This window comes from Calidris pugnax, unplaced genomic scaffold (genome assembly GCF_001431845.1).
Source record: "Calidris pugnax isolate Ruff unplaced genomic scaffold, ASM143184v1 scaffold185, whole genome shotgun sequence".
In the NCBI taxonomy this organism is placed as follows: Eukaryota; Metazoa; Chordata; class Aves; order Charadriiformes; family Scolopacidae; genus Calidris; species Calidris pugnax.
In genome coordinates, this window is record NW_015090903.1 from 286,640 (window position 1) to 307,925 (window position 21,286).

Here is a 21,286-nt window from a genome sequence, read left to right on the forward strand (position 1 = left end):
TAAAATATATGTATATATTCTGTTTATTAATTTTCTACTGCTTTAAATCAACATTTTGTTGAAACATTTTGGTGATCTCAGACTTCCATTTAATTATTTTTTTTTAAAATACATACATCTTGGAGACAGACTAATGATTTGGTCAAAATGTATTGCAACTTTAGATATACTTGTGAGACAAATGTATTGTGAGTTTGTATATTAAAGTTTGCATGCATAGGTCTCAGTTTAGTTAATTTATACATATTTATTGTACAGGCTGTGCAACATTGCAGCAGCAAGCAATTCCTGATGAATTTAGGATCAAATATAGCATAACCTGTTATGAACTGGCAAACCTCAGCCAGAACAGTTTTTGTCTGAAAACTTCTGTAGTTCAGTGTTGTTGTAAGGAATTAATACACAACTGCAGCATCTACATCAAGGAACGCTTTAGGCTGCCTTCAGTGTAAGGATTAGATAGCCACAATCATTCTGTATTTTAACATGATTCCCTGAAACACTTTTTCTAATTTTTATTTTTTTAAAAAACTTGCATGTGAATTAAAATACATTTTCCTCATTTTAATGTAGCAGGAAAAATCTTATTAATTACTAAAAACTGCATTTTTCTTCAACTGCTTTTCTTGTAGCAACTAGTTCCCGGTTTAAATGCTCCCCCTCTCTTCCTTTTAAAATCACACAGAACCACAGGGTGGTTGAAGTTGGAAGGGATCTCTGGAGGACATCTGTTCTCACCTCTCTGCTCAAACAGGGCCATCTAGACCAGGTTGCCCAGGGTCATGTCCACATGGCTTTTGAGTATCTCCAGGGATGGAGACTCCGCAGTCTCCCTGGGCAACCTGTGCCAGAGCTTGGTTACCCTCATAGTAAAAAAGTGTTTCCTGATGCTCAGATGGAAAAGTTTTAACTCTGTCTAGCAGTTCCTTCTTGCTAAATTAAAGAGGTTTTCTAAGAAGTCTTCATACTCATTTCCTTTCAACAAAAGGAAATGTAGCTTCAATTCAACTGAAATATTATTGAAGTGTCATATAGCGCTAGAAGCTAAGCTAGCCCTAGGGGTTTAAGAAATTCTCTCTTTATAGGGAGAAATTGCCTTCAGTGTAAGGATTAGATAGTTCTGTATTTTAACATGATTCCTTGTAACATTATTTCTAATTTTTTTTTTAAGTCTTTAAAAACTTGCATGTGAATTAAAATACATGTTCCTCATTTTAATGTAGCAGGAAAAATCTTATTAATTACTAAAAACTGCATTTTTCTTCAACTGCTTTTCTTGTAGCAACTAGTTCCCGGTTTAAATGCTCCCCCTCTCTTCCTTTTAAAATCACACAGAACCACAGGGTGGTTGAAGTTGGAAGGGATCTCTGGAGGACATCTGTTCTCACCTCTCTGCTCAAACAGGGCCATCTAGACCAGGTTGCCCAGGGTCATGTCCACATGGCTTTTGAGTATCTCCAGGGATGGAGACTCCGCAGTCTCCCTGGGCAACCTGTGCCAGAGACTAGTTCCCAGTTTAAATGCTCCCCCTCTCTGGAGGTCATCTGTTCTCACCTCTCTGCTCAAACAGGGCTATCTAGACCATGTTGCCCAGGGTCACGTCCACATGGCTTTTGAGTATCTCCAGGGATGGAGACTCTGCGGTCTCCCTGGGCAACCTGTGCCAGAGCTTGGTTACCCTCATAGTAAAAAAGTGTTTCCTGATGCTCAGATGGAAGAGTTTCAACTCTGTCTAGCAGTTCCTCCTAGCTAAATTGAAGAGGTTTTATAAGAAGTCTTCATGCTCATTTTCTTCCAACAAAAGGAAATGTAGTTTCAATTCAACTGAAATATTATTGAAGTGTCATATAGTGCTAGAAGCTAAGCTAGCCCTAGGGGTTTAAGAAATTCTCTCTTTATAGGGAGAAATGTATAAATATTTGTCTCTGATTTACAGTGTGAGTTAATAGTGGCTGTAGTACAACCAGCCGGGTGGTTGTAGTTCATAGTCACAGCTACTATACTATTTTGTAATATAGTTATGCTTTATGCAAATAATTTGTAATGAGTGGGCTAGAATAACTGGTGACTTTCACTGTCTTAGGCTGGGAATATTAATGATAGGAAGTCTGCTCTGTAAGGGCTTGCAGCACCAAGAGATGCATACACCTCCTAGGTGTGCAGAGGGGGCATGGAGTGGTCCAAAGGTGGTATTGATAAATAAGGGAGAGGAAATATATCTGCTACCTCTTGGGCTGAATGATAAGGGTTCATCTGCTGCTGAAATGCTGGTTTAAATATTGGTTTAAAGTTGCTTAAAATTGTGGTGCTTGCAGCAATGGCAAGACTATTGTGTGCCCAGCAATGCTTTCCTTCAGGTTTTAGACTTTATTCATTCCATAGGCAATAGTTAGCACCTCCTTGAAAGTAGGGGTGAGCAATAACAGAGAAAGAGCACCCAATATCTACTTCTAAATCAGGTCAGCATCTGGGGATTCTTTTTCCCTTGAGAACAATTAAATTAGATCTTTCTATTGTTTCTAAATTGTATTGTTCTGACTATCCCAAGTATGAACTTTCTCAAGTGCAGATTCAATGTTGTTATAATTTATTTCTAGAATCAGTTACTTGCAAGAAACTTCATCAGTTTGAATTAAAACATTCAAAGTTGATGTAACTTAAGAGTCAAGAGTCTGTATTTTTTGTTATCTCCTTATTAGAGTACTGTAACTATTTGCTACTATTTAAGGAGTTAATCCTTGTCATAACTTTCCATAACCTTTTCTTTTTCTTGTTTTTCAGGGTCAGCCTGGTCCACAAGTAAGTGCCATCTTATTTCCTATATAAGTTAAGGCTAAATACAGGACCTGCCAAACTTGGGTTATCTGCAAAGTATTTTGATTGATTTTTTTTTTTTAAAATCCTACTGTAAGAAGCTAGAAACTGGTAACCATTGCATAATTCAGTAAGGCAAATATTTCCCAAGAGAGAAACATGCCCCCCCCTATGGTTGTCTGAGTTCCCTCAGCTGTTTGACCAGATGGTGGGGTTAACAACGTAATACTGAATAAAGCAAATCTCCTAACTATGGCTTGAAACTTTGCCACCTAACTTTAAAGCAAGATAAAATAACTTAGCAAATGTGTAGCAAATGTAATACTTCAACTGCTTATTAATCACATGCTAATAATGTTGCTATAATCCAGGCAGCCCTCAGTTATTTTAAATATTGCACTGCTAGCTATTTTGATTAATTATATACACTGCTTTGAATTAGTTCTGCTTTATTTAAGAACAGTAGAACTTTGTCTTGTGAGCTGTAATTGAAGACATGGAAATCTAGGGATCCAACTTCAGTTTTAAGGTAGAAATCGACCAGCAGAAAGGAAACACTAGGTTTAATGTAAATTAATAGAGTTAAAGAGCAGTACAGAAAGGTGGAAGAGCAAGGAAGAGAAGAGGGAAGCCAGTAGCAAAGCCAAACTTAGTGAAATCAGTTGAAAATCTCTATCTTTTTGCATACTCAAGATGCATTATGGGAAGTAAACTCTGGTCTGTGGGACAATCTTAGCACAAGTGAGTTGCCTGAACCAGGATTTCTGCAAGGGCCTGATAATTTTTTTAAGTTAAAGTTTTTTTTTATGAGAAGGAAACATATTCCTCAGACTTTTTCTTTCTAATCATAGTTCTCTGTTGAAAGACAGTTTGTGTTACAAGCCCTCCTCCCATTCAGTTTGAATGAGTATCCTCATCAACATCTACTTGATGTTGACTTGTGCTGCCACCCATGTTTTTTCCCTCTGGGTTTGGACCCCCACGTCCCACGTTTCAGTTGCTTGGAGAGAGTCTCTTGCTTAATGCTTGTAAACAGCTTCTCGGTCTTTGGAGTTCATCTCTCTACATGAAATGCCCAAAGGTAACTGTAGGCAAAAAACCACAGTGGAGATAGCACCATTCAGTGCTGTGTAAAGGGCAAAAAGGCAGAGAAATGATTGCAAGAGAAGAGGGGAACAAACCATAGGAAAAACCTTCTAAAAATCTTCCCTCTGCCCCCGAAATTGTTTCAACTTCTCTGTGACCTGAATGATTTTAAAGAAAACAGGTACAAGGTACTAGGACCCACAAGACTGACGATGAAAATTCTTACATCCTAACTTAAGTAGGAAGTGTTCATCTCTGTGCCATTGCCATTGCTCTGAGCAGCACTCACCAATATTCTTGATACTGCCTTTTCCTCCTTTTTCATCTCGAGGTGCTTGTATTGTGGCAGGAGGACATGTAGGTACTCAGTTACTTCAGGCTGATTGAGTCCAGGGATCACAGAATGGTTAGAGTTGGAAGGGAACTTAAAGATCATTGAGTTCCAACCCCTCTGCCACGGGCAGGGACATCTCCCACTAGAGCAGGTTGGATTATTCTTGCAAGGGCACTGGTGAGGAAGTCAGAATGGCACGAGACAGTCAGAGCAGGATTCAGCTCTAGATCAAGGTGCCTAAAAACCTAGAAAGAAGCTTGTGTGTAGGTGCTGAGATGGGTAGCGTGGAGACGCTCCTTGTAGTCAGTAAAGGTTGGGTCAATATTCATTGTGCCTAGAGATCTCTTCAGCTCTTTTTAAGCTCCCAAGGTTCAGTTACGTTCCCTGCACACAGGTGTTTATTGCTGGTCCATGGTCTCCAGCCTTGGAGTTGTACATACAATGGCTGGAGCCTGTGTAGGGCCGTTGTTGTATCTGTCAGTCATGGGCAGCTGTCTTGGATACCTAGGGAACCTCTCACATGACACTAGTTGCATACAATCATGCCTTTTAATTATAGGTTCTGATTACAGGCAGCTACTGAATCTAATAACCATTCTACCAAATTGCTGACATCTACGTGTCTTAGGCAACTACATGTAGGCTGTACATTTAGATGTCTTTCCTCTTAAACTGAAACCCAAACCCAGATAACTTCATGAAACCACATTTTAAAAATGTTAAAAGCTGTGGTTGAAAATCTCAAGACTTAAAAAAATTCTTATTAAAGTATCTATAGAAAACATAACCTGTTCACGTACAGATAAAGTATGTCAAACCCCCTCAGTTTCTCATTAAAAAAATGTTTGCAGAAATTTCAGCCACCCATGATTGTCAATACTTTCCCTGGTCTTAACTATGTCCATGAGAAATCCAAAAGAAAAGGTTTTGGTTGGTTTGGTTAGTAAGTAAAGGCTTCCTGGTTTCAAACATCAGAAATGCTCTGCTGACAAAAGAAGCCCTTAGAAAGTTTTTGATATCACAGCTATGTAAGTCTACACTAAGATCAAAGATAAACTCTAATCCTTTTTACACTCAGTGTTTTATTAACACATATTCTTTTTTCCTATGATTTTCTAAAAGTACACACTAAATTCACCCAACACGTACATTTAATTGCTGGCTAAAAATATAAATTCATAACAGATCAGCAACACCTCTTATCTTTTTATCTTTGAATTTTTACTGCTTCTTTTCTTCAAAAATACACCACAAAAGATAATTTTGTTTTGTGTTTTCCTGTTTCAAGTAAAAAGAACCTTTATTACAACCCACAAACATTTTTTCAGAAAAAGCTCATGGCTCTGTTGTATCACTGAAAGGTAGAGACCATGATGAATAGCTAAATAATTTCTAGCATAACCTCTAAAAAATAAAATACCTTATTATGATTTTGGTTTCCTGTTAAAAAAAAAAAAAAGCTGTTTCAATTACCATGTTAACTGAGTTTCTTTGTAGAAGAGCAAATAATAAAACTTCTAATACTTTTTTCTGAAACTTAAATTCTGGCTTTTAAGTGAACCCAAAGAATACCTGCTTTTTCTTGTTTAGAATGTAAATATGTATTTAGATTAGCTTGCACCAGAAAGGTTTATTTTCCTAATAAATCTATACAACCGAATTCTGCACATAGATCTCCTCCTTAGTATAATGCAAGTATTCATGTTTGTCAAAGAACAGAGCACGGCTTCTAGTCTAAAGTTAATTCCATAAGGAATGTACGAACGGGGTACAGAGAGAAGGCTTGTTATGTTTAACTTTTTTTTTGTTGTTTAGAAGTAAAGTTCACATAAATATTAGAAAACAGTGCATTTAGTATGATGGTGGAGGAAGACAAAATGATCCTTTACGAGATCCTGCTGAAGTGAAACCGCCAACAGCTATAAATGTGGGGCAGGGTGGTGTTTCGTTGTGACTTTGTCTCAGCCAACTGTTTTCTTCCTCGTGGCAATATCCTCTCCCAAGCCCATCTCTGGTGCAACATACTTTCTCTGGTGTCAGCATCCATGAGCCCTCTCTCTGGGGGGACTTTGAGATATAGCAGCCCCACAGATGCTTCTCCCTTCTCCTTGGCAGCCGTTCAAATCTGCGTTAGAAATGGACAAAATACTCATGATTGATACTTGTTTTCGTGAGATTCTTGTTTTCCTGTATGTGAAATGTCTATGGAAGTGATGTTATTTCAGTCTGAAATTTTCCAGTGTTGTGTGTGCATGCTAAAGGGTTACCATAGCAATTCTGGTGACAAATGTATGCATGTGTCTTTCTCACCGTCAAGCTTTAGGGTATGTGACTGGAGTATTTTTAATTTCTGATGGCAGAGATTCTGAGTCATGGTTAGACAGGCTGTTACTGGCTTGTGCTGTCAACAGAGCTAGCTGGAACCATTTTAACTTTTTGCTTTCTGGTTTTTGTCAAGGCCTGAGAAAAATAACCAGCAGGACATAGGCCGTAGCTTTTAGCTGTTTTGAATGGCAGCAGTGTATGTAGGAGGTTTATTTATCGCTTCCTAGAGAACATTGTGGTGGTAGGAAGAATCCTAGACTTCAGGAAAGAGGTAAAGATCTGACAGCAGGAAGGATGGGAAGGGGTTTGTTGAAAGAAAATGAATTTTAAGTCCTGCTGAGTTTTGGTTTGGGTAGTTTGGATAGGAGTTTTATAATCTGCACTCCAAGATCTGTTAAATATTCCTTGCAGTTAGCACATGCCACTCAGTATTGGGGTGGTTGATAAGGTCAAGTGATCATGCATGGGTTTTGATGGCATTTTAAGCTATGGCCAAGATACATAATATGTCCTGTTGACTAATGCTGCAAAGTGGTCTCTACCAGTCAGACCCTTAAGAGTTGGACATGCTTCTTTTGTTCTGATGACCGTAAATTGAAGTTTAAGCCCCCTGTTCCTTGTTCCCAGCAGTTTGCATGGTCTCTCTACTTCTATGGAGAGTGGGGGAAGTAAGGAGTACACTTAGGAAGGACAGAATCAGCATGAGGCTGGAGAAACATTTCATCCCCTTGAGATACACAGAGCTGTAAAGTTTCTGCTCCTCAGAGAAGCCCAGTTGTTGTATCCAGGCCATCAGCTGCTCATACTCTAGAGAATGATCTTGCAGGTTGTTTCTTCTTCTAGCAGCTGATGCCCTAAGCTCCTTTGCAAACTTCTGATCCTGCTGAAGGATTACATGACTCAGTTTGAATATGCTAATGCTGGTCTACTTTTGAGTTACTCGTTGCAGGTCAGATTTTGCTATCAAACTTTAACAATTAGTTTGTTAGCAAAGAACAGGTACAGCCACTCCAATTTTTGTTTTCTAAGCAAATATGGAGAGATGTTGTCTTTGTTTTATATACTTGTGTGTGTGTGTGTGTGCGTGCACTTTGTCAGATGCTGTCAGGCCCTTATTTCAGTGTAGATTATAAAATTCCTTCAGTAAACTTTGTCCTTCTTAGTTACTTCTTAATACCTTATGTAAAACTGTGATGACTTACATAGAAATCAGAATATGTGTTAGCCAATGATTTAAATTCATGGGGGGACGCACTCTATTACTGAAATCTTTCATTTAAAGGGAGCTGAATCCCATTTGGCATCCAAAGATTTGGGTTCAGTTTTTGGTTTCTTCTGAAGTGTCTTCACCAGCGTATAAACAGTGCATTGCCCATGTCCTGCCCTAGGTGTTATTGATGTCAGTGAGTGGTGAATACAGCAAAATAGGACCTCGATGTCGTGTAGGTGCTGTGAGTTAAGCAGAAAATGGATTTTCAAAGGGGAACAAAGAGTTTGTTAGGCTTTGGTAAAGAAGAACAAGTACAGAAGGTGAAAAAGTAACAGGTTTATTTGTCTTTCGAAGAAATTCTTCCTAAGTGAGTTTAAAACATTTATAGATTTTAAGTTTTCATATGCACACCACATATTTCATCCCAACTACTGTCATCAAATCTAATTATACCTGAGCAAATGAAAATAAGCTTAGTCTTGGTCTGAGAGCTTGAGCTCATATACAGCAGCAGAATTATTGTAGTGTCTTCTAAAAAATAATTAGTCTCATCTAATGACCAGGTAGATGTAGGAGGACAGCCTAACACTGTATGCTTGTTTGAAAAAAATGAAAAACAAGTCTGTTTCTTGCTTGCATCTGTACCAATAACAAGGCTAAACACTTGATCCCATTGCTGCCAATAACATGTTGCTATCAGTTTTGAGATCAGAAATTAATCTTAACTGAGGGCATCACATAAATAAAGCAACTTGTACTAAGTCTAATACGTATTTAGCGGGCAGAGCTTTACCACTTGTTTACCATTTTCCTTCCTTTCTAAAGGTGTAATAGAATTCCTGAACACTGTTGAAATTTTGCAGTCTTTTTAGGAAACACTCAGCCCACACTGACTTGTGAACCTGAAGAAACTGATGCCATCATAATGGCTTTCCATTTTATGTTAGTTGCCAAATATGAAGCAAGGATGTAGCTCTTGCCTTCCATCAGATTTATAACAATATAACTCAGTCATTTTGAACCACATCAGAGAATGTAGGAGGAGAAATCATGCACAAAACTTTGTTTACTGTCTGATGTTTACTATAGGAAAAAATGCGAGAAATAGACCTTCCCAGAAAGAGATAGTGTATTTAATTGTTTTAAAGTATTTTGCTTTCTCAGCTTTAATAAAGCAGAAGTTAATTTTGTTAAAAGGAATCAGCAGCAGCAATAAGCACTTTTAAAATATAAACCCCTTCAGTTTCTCCTGGTAGACTTACGTACGTGTGTAAACCAGGATAGCTATGAATATTAAATGCCTCTTCAGCTAAACAGGTGACATTAGTGCAAATAAGAGGATTCTTTGCTTTGTGAAAAGAGCACAGAATTGGAGATTTAGAGGCAAATTATGCTGGACTATCAGTTGTCCCAAGACTAATGAAGCACCACGTATAATTTAAAAAGGCCGAGGGCAGTAAGTTCCAGGCATCAACAAGGAAAATTCTTGTAACATTAAATATTGTGCTTTGCTTCCAACGTGTTTTTTTACTTGACTTTTTCCACCCTTTTGCCAGGATTTGCAAAGGAGCCTCTGATGGCAGATTAATGACTTCCCTCCGCAATAAGCACTTTTAAAATATAAACCCCTTCAGTTTCTCCTGGTAGACTTACGTACGTGTGTAAACCAGGATAGCTATGAATATTAAATGCCTCTTCAGCTAAACAGGTGACATTAGTGCAAATAAGAGGATTCTTTGCTTTGTGAAAAGAGCACAGAATTGGAGATTTAGAGGCAAATTATGCTGGACTATCAGTTGTCCCAAGACTAATGAAGCACCACGTATAATTTAAAAAGGCCGAGGGCAGTAAGTTCCAGGCATCAACAAGGAAAATTCTTGTAACATTAAATATTGTGCTTTGCTTCCAACGTGTTTTTTTACTTGACTTTTTCCACCCTTTTGCCAGGATTTGCAAAGGAGCCTCTGATGGCAGATTAATGACTTCCCTCCTGTACCCTGCTAAGTGAACTTAGTTGGGGATAATCACACTTGTTAGACCTTTGCTCATCCTATGTCAGATGGCCCCAGCTGTGCTACTGTGTTCTTTTACCTACTCTGATAGGCATGCTTTTGAGGTAACATTTCAGTAAAAATCTCTGGAAATCTTGTGCTGAAATAGCAAGATGTTCCAATGTTCCACAGCATTTCCTGGGACTGGGAATTTATTTCTGATTTGTTTACCTGATTCAGAAAAATATCGGAATTAACAATTACCCCTTCAAACTAGGGTTTGATTTTCTAAAAACACAAAAAGAAGAATATTCCTTGCACAGAATTCTGTAAAAAGGTAATGCCAGCTCTGGACGCCTTCGTAAAATAGGCTCTGTTGTTATGAAGGTGTTTTCTTTTGCTAAACCTGAAGATCTCCCTCCAGAGTAGCTGTATGAAATAGATGAAGAAAGCTTGGAAGATGGATTCTTGGAACAGTTTAAGTCGTTAGGCCCAAAACTTTAGAAGCTGATCCCCTCATTTCATAGTTCACGTAGTGACCGTTTATGGTGCTGCAAAAGAACAAGTCATAGAATAAAAAAAATATACAAAATTAATATATATAACTCTAAAAGAAAACTTGAAGGAGAGCTTTCTATTCGTAGGACATTATCAACTTTTCTCTATGGTGGCATCATTAGTTTCTGGAAAGAATATGTTTTGTTTTAATAAAATAAACATGAAAGTCTGCTTCACGCATTACATATGCTAGTATAAATGTTATGGGGAATTACACATTATCATTCCACCTATTCATCTAGAAGTGGCAGCTGTCAGCAGAGCGTACTAGATCTTCTAACAGCAAGTGAAGAGCTGTGAAGTGAAAATTACTTGTAATCCTTAATTTGCATAGCATTGCTTAGCTTAACAAAGTACATAGGAGTACAAAAACCAGTTGCAAGCCTAGTGCTGTGGTTACATTATGAGATGTACAAAGAGTTGTCAAAATATAATTAAGAACTCTGAAACATTTCTTGTGTTCCTAAATCATTTCTTTATCAAAAGACCTTTGAATCTCCTTCATCCCATTCTACAGATGGCAGAAATACACTAATGTGTTCTGTGTTTTATTAGGACTTATGTCAAAGCAAAGTATTGCACTGCGTTCAAGGATATTATATAGTATTTTACTATCCTGCTGCACATGTTTTTAATTCAGTATTAAACTCCTACTGGCTTATTGTTTTACTGATCCTAATGCTGGATTTCAGCTTTGAATTCCAGTTCAATTTGTTGCAGATCCCAGTAGTTTCATTAGCTTTAAAAAAAAATTAAAATGAAAATTGTGTATTTCACCAAGCTTATGGTGACTTAAAGGTAACACCGTGATATCTAAGACCTTTGTCTTTCACAAGGTCTTCAAAATATCAGAGTTTCCTTGATCACCCATTATCAGTCCAGAGCCCTGATGACCTTTCTCTGCTGGAAGCTTGGAAGTCCTGCAAACTAGAGCAGACCTGGGAGCATTGGATCTCAGGCTGCCAGATGGAAGCTTCAAAATTTGTATTTTCAATTATAAAGTGACACTTTTTGGCAATTGAAATTTGACTTTGAGAAACCTTAGATATTAGCAGAAATGCTTCAGGTTCATTACATTGAATTGGTGCTGGCATGAAAAGCTCTGATGATGTGCTTATTGTCTCCTTTAAGCACAAGACAAGTTCAGAGGACAGGAAGAAGGAAAAAAGTAGAAAATGCAGCAAATCCTTTCATTGGAGTGTTTTGTGTACTGCCAGGAATGTTATTGATGAGCATGGTGTGGAAGTGTCCATTCTGTTTGTGAGCTTTAATCCAGAATTCTACTTTTGAAAAATGTTCTGCCTGTCCATGCATTAGCGTAGGAGTTCCTAATAATTGGGGTTTTTTTGCTGAGATCCATCAGTAACGTTCAAGAGTTGTGAGCTGCTGAGAAACATATAAAAGCACCACGTATTTTCAGAAATACAATCCAGTTATATTGCACAGTATGTCTGCTAGCGATCATTTGCCAAAAGGAATGAATATCCATTTAAGTATACATATACATATGTGTGTAATTTCCCCTGAAGATGTTCTGAATTTTGTAGACCAAACTATTAGTCTTGAGGAGAAAACTGTTTTGTTTTTAATAAACTTTATGTTGTCTTAAATTGCTTCCTGCATAAAGAAAGATGTTGCCAGCCTTCAAGGTTACAAAAAAATCTTCAGACATCTCACTTTTATATAAGCCTGTGTATAAAAGTATGTGTATGTTTGTAGTTGATATAAAAATTCCTTTGCATTTATTCAGTGTTTCAACTCAAACTTTACAAATCTGAACAGTTCTCAGAATAGCTCTATAAAGTATGTCATTGTAGTTTTCCCCTGTTGGAGATGAGGAAATTGAGGAAAATAAGTGAAAGAATTAGTTCTTCTACTGGCATTTTTTTGTATTATTGTAAAGCAGATATTAGTTTGTATAGTATTTTTATGCACTTTTGCTACTATATAGTCATTGGCTTCGAATAAATTAATCTGTGATTAAGGGTGGACACATTCCCATCAAGAATAGAGGGATGACATAGCGTCAAGCCTTTGTCTCTTCTAGAAATGACTTGTAGTTGGGGTAGCAGGATGGAGACATCTGCAGTAACCTAGTGATTACCAGTTGCCTCAGATGGATTTGTGCAGCGTAGGTTTTACCACTACGTTTGTCAGGCAATTCTTGTCAAAAGTCTCAGTTGGGTACCACTGTAGCCTGCCTGGCATGCACGGAAGCTATTTAAGGGACTACAGGATGTGCAAGAGGGGAAGGAAATAGAAAGGAAAGTAGGGTAAGATCCTCAGAGAAATATATGTTGGTGTTTCATTAAAATATGCATAGGAAGGAAAGAAGGGTAAGATCCTCAGGGAAATATATGTTGGTGTTTCATTAAAATATGTTTTTCTCAAGCATTAGCATATCCTCGGGTTAAAAAAGTTACCTAGGTTGTGAAAGAATTTTATTGCTCTTAAACTGTGGAGATTATACTGCAGTCTCAGAAGCCTTTCTATCCCTTAGGCTGTATTTTACTCAGCTGTGGTTTTATACTAATATTTTACTGGCATTTTCCTTTAAATGTTCATGATTTAAGTAATCTAACACACCACTTCTTTTACAGTAGCACTTATGGTAGTGTGTGGTTTTATACTAATACTTTACTGGCGTTTTCCTTTAACCGTTCATGATTTAAGTAATCTAACACACCACTTCTTTTACAATAGCACTTATGGTAGTGTTTGTAGGCAACACTAAAAAAAATATCTAAATCTTTCTTTGTCATTTTACTCCCTTGAATGAGCGAATGTATCCAGTACTGAGTAGTAAAGTTTGGAAAACTAAAAACAGTGACATACCCGTTAAATACTGAATGAAACTCAGGGCATTGCTACTGAAACAAATCTGGATTCACCACAGTAAGGGGAAAATGGAATTGACCTCCCCTCTTTAAAAGTCTGTATTAAAATCCGTTTGCTGAAATTAAGTCTAATGTTGAAATACAGCAAATGTATGTTGGCTGCAAAACCTTGTTTGTATGTGAGGTGTCCAGTTTTGCTCATTTATACAAGTTCAGCCTTTATTACTTTAATGCAAATGAGCCTTGGTATGATAGCAGGTACAGGCCAAAATGCTTCAAAAAGAATACCAAAGAGTACCAGGCTTCTAGTAGCAGAGTCTTTGAAGTTAATCTTAGTGCTTTCAATAATGAATTTTGGGTTGTTTTTAATTTCTTCCAAAGAGAGAGATGGGGAAATGGGAAAATCTGTGAAAGCAGAAAGAAATTGATATGGGTCACAGCAATCCAGTTGGGCTTTTTTACTTGAATCACCTTACTTTCATTTCAGTGTTTTTAAACTAGTACTTATTTCAAGTAGACGACCAGAGAGTTTTTCAGGTATTTCAATCATTTGTTTCTCTGGCGTTATGATATTTTTTTTTTCACAAGTTTGGCCTTCATTACTTTAATGCAAATAAGCCTTGGTATGATAGCAGGTACAGGCCAAAATGCTTCAAAAAGAATACCAAAGAGTACCAGGCTTCTAGTAGCAGAGTCTTTGAAGTTAATCTTAGTGCTTTCAATAATGAATTTTGGGTTGTTTTTAATTTCTTCCAAAGAGAGAGATGGGGAAATGGGAAAATCTGTGAAAGCAGAAAGAAATTGATATGGGTCACAGCAATCCAGTTGGGCTTTTTTACTTGAATCACCTTACTTTCATTTCAGTGTTTTTAAACTAGTACTTATTTCAAGTAGACGACCAGAGAGTTTTTCAGGTATTTCAATCATTTGTTTCTCTGGCGTTATGATATTTTTTTTTGTAGAGCTGTACCCTATGCAGCATTTGTTAATGAAGTACATAAATCCTCTCCTCGACCGAATTGCCGGTCATAGAATCATTTGGGTTGGAAAAGACCCTTGAGATCATCGAGTCCAACCATCAACCCCGCTCTACAAAGTTCTCCCCTACACCATATCCCCCAACACCACATCTAAATGACTCTTATCAAAGAGGACTCTTGTCAAAGGAGGATCTGCCCGGTAGATATTATTTCTAATGCTCTTTCTTTCCACATTAGTAATAAAGACAGTAAAATTGAAAGATGCAGAAGGCTAGGGAGCTTAGAAGACATATTTCAATGACCACAGGTATTCCTCTTGTAGGTATTGGCTGGCGATGGTGAATCTCCATTGCTCTGTAACGCTCCCCTTCCCTTGCTTTTCTTCCTTTGTCTATTTTCTTCAAAAAGCTTGAAGTTCAGCCTGTCATCATCATCAAAAAGGTTCTTTCAAGTCAAACAAAAAAGACCAAATGGCCAAAGGACACTGTCATTTCAGCTGCATTCACTATCAGGCCGTTAAGCAAGCAGGGAAGCCTCAGAGGTCTTTGAATTTTAGAAACCTCTGTCCAAGTTTTAGGTAAAAAATGACTGAAACATTCATATGTGAACTACTGTTTCTGGAAATAACAGGAAGTTGTTAACTCCCAGTGAGGAGCTGCTTTCTTTCTAAGCTTCCAGGAATAAATGAGGGAGCTGGCCTATGGATAAAAATCTACCAAAGGAAGTATAAAAGATATTTAATGGTGTATTTTTTATCTCAAAAATCTGGAAAAAGGATTTCATGAGTTTGATTGGCAGGAGGTGTAATATTTTCTTTTCAATTTCTATTGTGTTGGGAAAGAAAGCCAGAATGTACTTCCATGATCCCTGCAGTTTTATAAGCCCTAAATTCCACTGAATTATATTGGTCTTCCTTTTAAGTCTTTTTCTTTTTTCTTTTTTTTTTTTTAATTATTGTTTTCCCAAGTTCTCTTTTGCTTTTGGAGCCTATTAATTGCTTCCATAAAGTAGAATGTTTTAATGAGGTTCAAGGCATCAGTACCTGTTGCATCTCCTTAGACCAGGGGCCAGAAGGATATCAGGCTTTTTGAGCCAAATAGCTCTTTATTTGTACAGTGCTGTTTACTGGTACAGACTGCATTGGCGAGTGGTACTACATTATTCTTATTCTAATAAATGGGGATAATTAGGAGGTTAAGCAGTGCTAGTTATTTTTTCTCCTTTGTTTCATATCCCTTCTTATGTTAGATGCAAAATAAAAGGCGTGAAGTCTGTGGCAATAAAACCTGTTTAGGACTATAACTTCCTTCTTGCTTCAGTAGTTTGACACGACAATAAATGCAGTTCTGAGGAAAAGGTGAAGCAATCTAGCTTGAAAACTTCTCACACTCTTGTTCTTTTTTTGCAAAATTTGAAAGCAGCCTTTCCTTCTTCTTTGTCTTCTTGTCCTACAAGAATGTCTTTTTATAGTTGTTTAATTGTTTGCTCCTTGAATTTCTGTGGCATCATTTCTGTTGACTGCAGTGAATATTTATTAAGGAAAGTACAAGGCTCCAGTCAACTGTACTTTCTCTTGTTATTGAATCTTATAAACTATTGAGTCTTATAAGAACTCCATGACCTATAATAAATATTTTCATCTATGGATAGCAGACTCCTTTTTGCCTATTCCGTATCTACCATGCTATATAGTAATTTTTCTGTCACTTGTGACGTAAGCCTTCAACTACTGAGTGAATGCTGATAGAGGAACACAGTCTTGTTTTTAAATTCCACCACCAGCATTCTCACACATGCAGACACACACACATATATTCCTATTGGAGAGGATAAAATAGAGAGAGAAAAATAACCTGCTGCATAGTAGTCCAATATAAGATGAAGTGGGACTCACAGTGGCAAGTCTATACTTGATGCAGCAAAAGGAAGAGGAGAAAAAAAAAGGGAGGCTCTGAGAAGGCAAAGGAGTGCAGAACAGATTACTAGAGATACTGGAGGATGAGGAGTTAATCTCAGTCATGCTGTGAGAAGATAGCATGCCACGCTTTTTCAAGGCCCAGGCAGACATATAACGAGACAGGGATCTGCTGGAGGATTGGTGAAAGAGTAGGAAGCTTGAACATGTATCAAAAACATGTCTCATTTTTGGAACATTTTAGAAACCAAGTATGGAACACTGAAATTGGTATCTTTGTTGTACTGTCATTAAAAAAAAAAATATTTAAAATCATGGATTGAACTCCAAAAAAATCCCGAGACTGGTTTGGAAACAGCAAATATAACAGTCATAATAGAAAAAGATCACTGTTCGGTCTGTTTTAAGGAATTTTGATTCTGTAGGGCACTCATCAGTTGTGTTCTCAAATCTCTTCCTGCAGCTCTGAACACCAGCCCAAAAATTTGTGTTTCTGTCTTTTTGGTGTAACCAAGATTATGTGTTTGTATCTTCCTTGCACCTATGGCATTATTGGAAACAGAAACTCTGGATGTTTTCTTGTAAAATCAGAGACTTAGCAGTATTAGATTTTCTCATCTGTGTTTTTACGTGCTGCTTTGCAAGTTTAGGAGAGCAGGATTTCCTTTGAGGTGTTTTTTTACAGTATTGCATCAAAACTTAATATCATCAGTAAATTTCTGTTTGTCTTGCAAATAGGAGGGTGGGAAGATGCACTGTAGACAAGGCAATGAGGGCTTAGCTTCAGGAAATACAGCTATTACAGTGCATTGAGCAGGAAGGGTAGTCAGGAGGCTTTTGACTTTACCAGAGGTCATTTTCTTATCTTTTAATAAAGTGACAAGCTCTTCTGTCACAGTATCTTTCATCTTACTGATGTATGTGTCAGCTACTCGACGCACATGAAACTTAACAGTTGATTCAGGCTGTAATGTTTGCTCAAATTCATTTATGGTAATAGTGAAGCCGATCCTTGATTTTTCATGCTCAGGCACTGGGTACATAGTCATATATTCTCCATCCCATGGAATCTTGATGGGACTATTTGTGTTGAGATTTGTAGATTTTCAAAGAAAACATCATGTTTGTCTGTAGAAGTGGAGAAAAAACAGGGGGAGAGGACAGGCTTACCGATTAGTGAAAGCAAGCAAGTATGACAGAGAAAGGAAGGGGAGACCTCCTCTAGCTGGTTCTTGCTTGGGACATTGAGCCCTTCCTGGGTACTGAAACAGTCAGCACTGACCCCTTTGCAGCTTGAGGTGCGGTCTGATGATTTTTGTGAGCAGCATTATTAAGTTCAAAAAAGCACCTCATGCAGATCCCAGCAAGAGCATTGCATGAGAAATGAAAATACAAGTGTAAATTACAATCTAAATGTTTTCTTGCTGGATTTTGGGGAGATTTTGTTCTCCTGCCTGCAGTTTATGAACTTGTCGAATTTATGTATTGGCATAAATCACTGACTCCTGACTATGATTGTATGAATTTATGGTAGGGTTCATTTACAATTTACTTGATGTGAATGTTAACTGAGCTGTTTATCTAGATTGTTATATATCAGTTTTATGTTTCTCAGGTTGCACCATTTACATAATATTTATTAAGTCAGGCACAGTTATTGTGTCAAATATTCAGGTTTACTTTTCTCTGCTCTCAAATATTGTAACAAAAACTTGAGGGTATAAGGGGAGCAAAGGAATGATCAGTGAGAGTATTTTGGTGGTGGCTTGGTTTTTTTCTTTAAAGTTTTCACCGTAAGTCAGTCATATCCCAAGGGAAGAATAAAATACATAAAAGGGAATATAGTTTCAGTGGTAGAAGCTGTTCAGATTCACTGGAAATTCTTGTGAGCACTTGTAAAATTGTTGCAAGGTGAGATGCTGGCATTGTAAACTAGCGTGTGTAAACACTGCCTGCAAACATGGCCAAGTGTAGCAAATGCCAAAACCACATTGCTCAGTAGTTCAGGGCTTGCATAGTGGACACAAGACTAAAATGAGTGTAGGAGGTTTGGAATAATACTGTATTTCATAATATTCTGTGTAACCTCTTATCTTATGATTCAGCATATCTGATCGTAATATTTTACAGCGACTGTAGGTTAGACTGGGGGATGCTGTTCCAGTCAGGAACTTGTGATTTGTAGAAGTCATGATTTCGAAGAAAGAAAAATTTTGACTTGTGTAACTGAATACTTTGTTGTTCTGTGCTGAAACCACCTTCTGCCCTCGAAAGAAACTGCAGGAATTGAATTAAATTAGGCAATGTATGGCACATCATTTAATTGCGAAAACACGATTAAACTGCGTTGGCAAGTTGGTTTCCTTTTTGAATTTGTCCAGATGACATTGGACTGTCTGGTTTGCTTTTCTGTCCCCACAAGGCCACTATTCCCTTACGCTGCTGGTTTCTCTCTTGCTGTGGATGCTGTAGCTGCTGGTAGGGATGAACTCATTGTATGCTGCTTTGTCCCAGATGGAAAGAAGGGCTGAATCCTGCAAGCAACATTCAGTCCTCTCGCTGCCAGGTTGCCTTAGCCTGTGGCTGTTGTGGTTGAACTCTTGGAGAGCAGTGCCTGTGTCTAAAAGGTAGTCATTACCCATGTCATCTCTGGCAGTTCTGCCTGATGGGAGCTGCTGAGTTTGTCATCTCAGGTGAATGATTCCACTGGGACCTGTAACTGTCACAGTCCCACTGATTCTGCTTGGTTGGTTGTTACCAGCTTGTGCTGAGCGCTGGCAGGTCCTTTGTGCAGTGGCACCACGTGGGTTATCTAAAAGTCATTAAAAATCTGGATTCCTCTGCCCTGACTTTAGAGCTTTCTGCAGAACCTAGAAACTTTGCTGTTTCTTTGAATCCCTTTCTGACAATCCCTTATGATTTTCAGTTCTACTTTCCCCTCGATGCTTGGAGCCTTTCGATGAAGTCATGGTAGAACTGCCTGTATTACAATTAAAGGCAGATCTATAACAATAGGAATATGGAGACAATGTATCAATAAGGGAATTCAGATAATTTTGGACGTTTTCAAACCAATATAAATGAAGTGCTGGCTTTTCAAGTGGTCCTCTGAATGTAAATGCTGCAAAACTCTAAAGGTGGCAATGGCTGCAAGGGTGGAATACAAAACGAGCATCTTTCAGGGAAAGATGTATAAAATGCCAGCTGTGTGAAAAATCATGGTGATCGTACTCAGCCAAAAAACCCCACACCTACGGTCACCTGTCAGTAATCCCAAATATGACTGTTGAATGGATTTGACCTTGATTTCAGCTTTGTTCTCGGCTAGCAGGTGCCTGGAGGCCTCTCAGTCTGCTTCAGAAGACCTTGTTTTAAAAACAGTAGTATTTGTCGCCTAATTATGAATGCAGATTTTGCATGTGTTTGTGATTTACAAGGCCTTGCTTATGTGAAACAGGCTATAAACTCTCCTTGGAAATGTATAGTTGTCTGGAGTAGATAATTACACTTTGAGAAAAGAGCCTCTGTTTCCAGTGAAAACACTGTAAAGTTATTTCAGAAATGCTCTGACCTCAGACGTTTCATATAACTTACACAAAATGCTTTCACATTTGTGCAGCAGCTAGCGGCTTGATCTCTGCCATCTCATAAACGAAAGCACAGAAGTCTCCCTGGGAAAAAAGCAGGATGTCTATGCTGTGGCCTACAAAGCTCGTGTTATTTTACTCGCTCTGTTCTTTGTGTCTATACCCTTAAACAGAAGAAACCTTGCCCTCCTTTAAACAAATCTGTCTCCTAATCACACCCCACCCCCACAAAGCCAGCTTTCCCTCGGAGTTTTTCTCCTTCCCTGCCTCCACTCCGTGTACACACTAATAAATTCTGCAGTAAAAACCTTGGGAGAATTTCTCAGCACAAATGGAAAGAAGATGTCAAAGGCTGAGGATAGGAATTTTCTTTTTAAAGTTGCAAAAACAATGGAGAACAATTGAAACAATGGGGGAAGAGCCAGAGATGGGTGAACAAGCCATGAAAGAATTGCATTAATTTTGTTTTGATGAAACCCCACTGATTCTCTTCACTAGCATCCAAAAGAGCTATTTTTTGTTTGCAATTGTTTGTTTGTTTTTCAAGAGTCTTGGTAGAAAGCAAAAGCATCGCAAATACAAGTGCAGGGACTTGTGAGAACGTTCACGCCAGAAATGCTCTTCTGGCCTTTTGAAAAGCTGTTTTTAACTTCTGGTTCAATAAAGTTGTCAGGTATTGGTGAAGACTTTGTATGAAAAAATCCGTATGCTGGAAGGATGACTTAATAGACACAACGGTGTGTGGCACTCACGGAGACCAGTCACCAAGCAGTCATAATTGCTGGCTTTGCCCAACGGAGAGCAATGAAAAAAAAACCCCATGGATTTCTGAATATGATCATAGAATCATAGAATTGCCCAGGCCGGAGGGGACCTCCAAAGGTCATCTAGTCCGACCTCCCCGCAGTCAGCAGGGACACCCCCAACTAGACCAGGTTGCCCAGGGCCTCGTCGAGCCTCTCCTTGAATATCTCCAGGGAAGGGGCCTCAACCACGTCCCTGGGCAACCTGTTCCAGTGCTCCACCACCCTCACAGTGAAGAACCCTCTCCTAATCTCCAGTCTAAATCTGTTCCCCTCCAGCTTGAAGCCATTGCCCCTCGTCCTGTCACTGCAGGCCTTTGTAAACAGGCTCTCCCCAGCCTTCCTGTAGGCCCCTTCAGGTACTGGAAGGCTGCTATCAGGTCTCCCCGGAGCCTCCTCTTCTCCAGGCTGAACAACCCCAGCTCCCTCAGCCTGTCCTCGTAGCAGAGGTGCTCCATCCCCCTGATCATCCTTGTGGCCCTCCTCTGGACCCTCTCCATCAGGTCCATGTCCTTCTTATATTGAGGGCTCCAGACCTGCACACAGTACTCCAGGTGAGGTCTCACCAGAGCAGAGTAAAGTGGAAGAATTACCTCTCTGGACCTGCTGATGCGGACAGGTAATTTTCAGACAAAGCTGCACAGGAAAAGAACAAAATTTAATTGAGCTCTGTGATTCAGTCTTATTAAAAAATATGGTTAGGTATGGATTGTGCTTTCAGGGAACTCTCAACAGAGGAGAATACGCAGGGGAGAGGCCACTTCTGCGGGTGGAGACAGGGGTATGGATTGTACTTTCAGAGAATTCTCAAGAGAGGAGAATACGCAGGGGGAGAGGCCACTTCTG

At 38.6% G+C, this 21,286-nt stretch overlaps 1 protein-coding gene across 1 annotated transcript in view; it reads left to right on the top strand.

The window, feature by feature from the left end:
* COL25A1 (collagen, type XXV, alpha 1) overlaps positions 1-21,286 on the top strand; it is a 333,672-nt gene that overhangs the window by 207,089 nt on the left and 105,297 nt on the right. Inside the window, exon 7 of the mRNA XM_014948992.1 lies at positions 2,782-2,799. Within this exon, the coding sequence (XP_014804478.1) occupies positions 2,782-2,799 (18 nt within the window). The remainder of the gene's footprint in view (positions 1-2,781; positions 2,800-21,286) is intronic.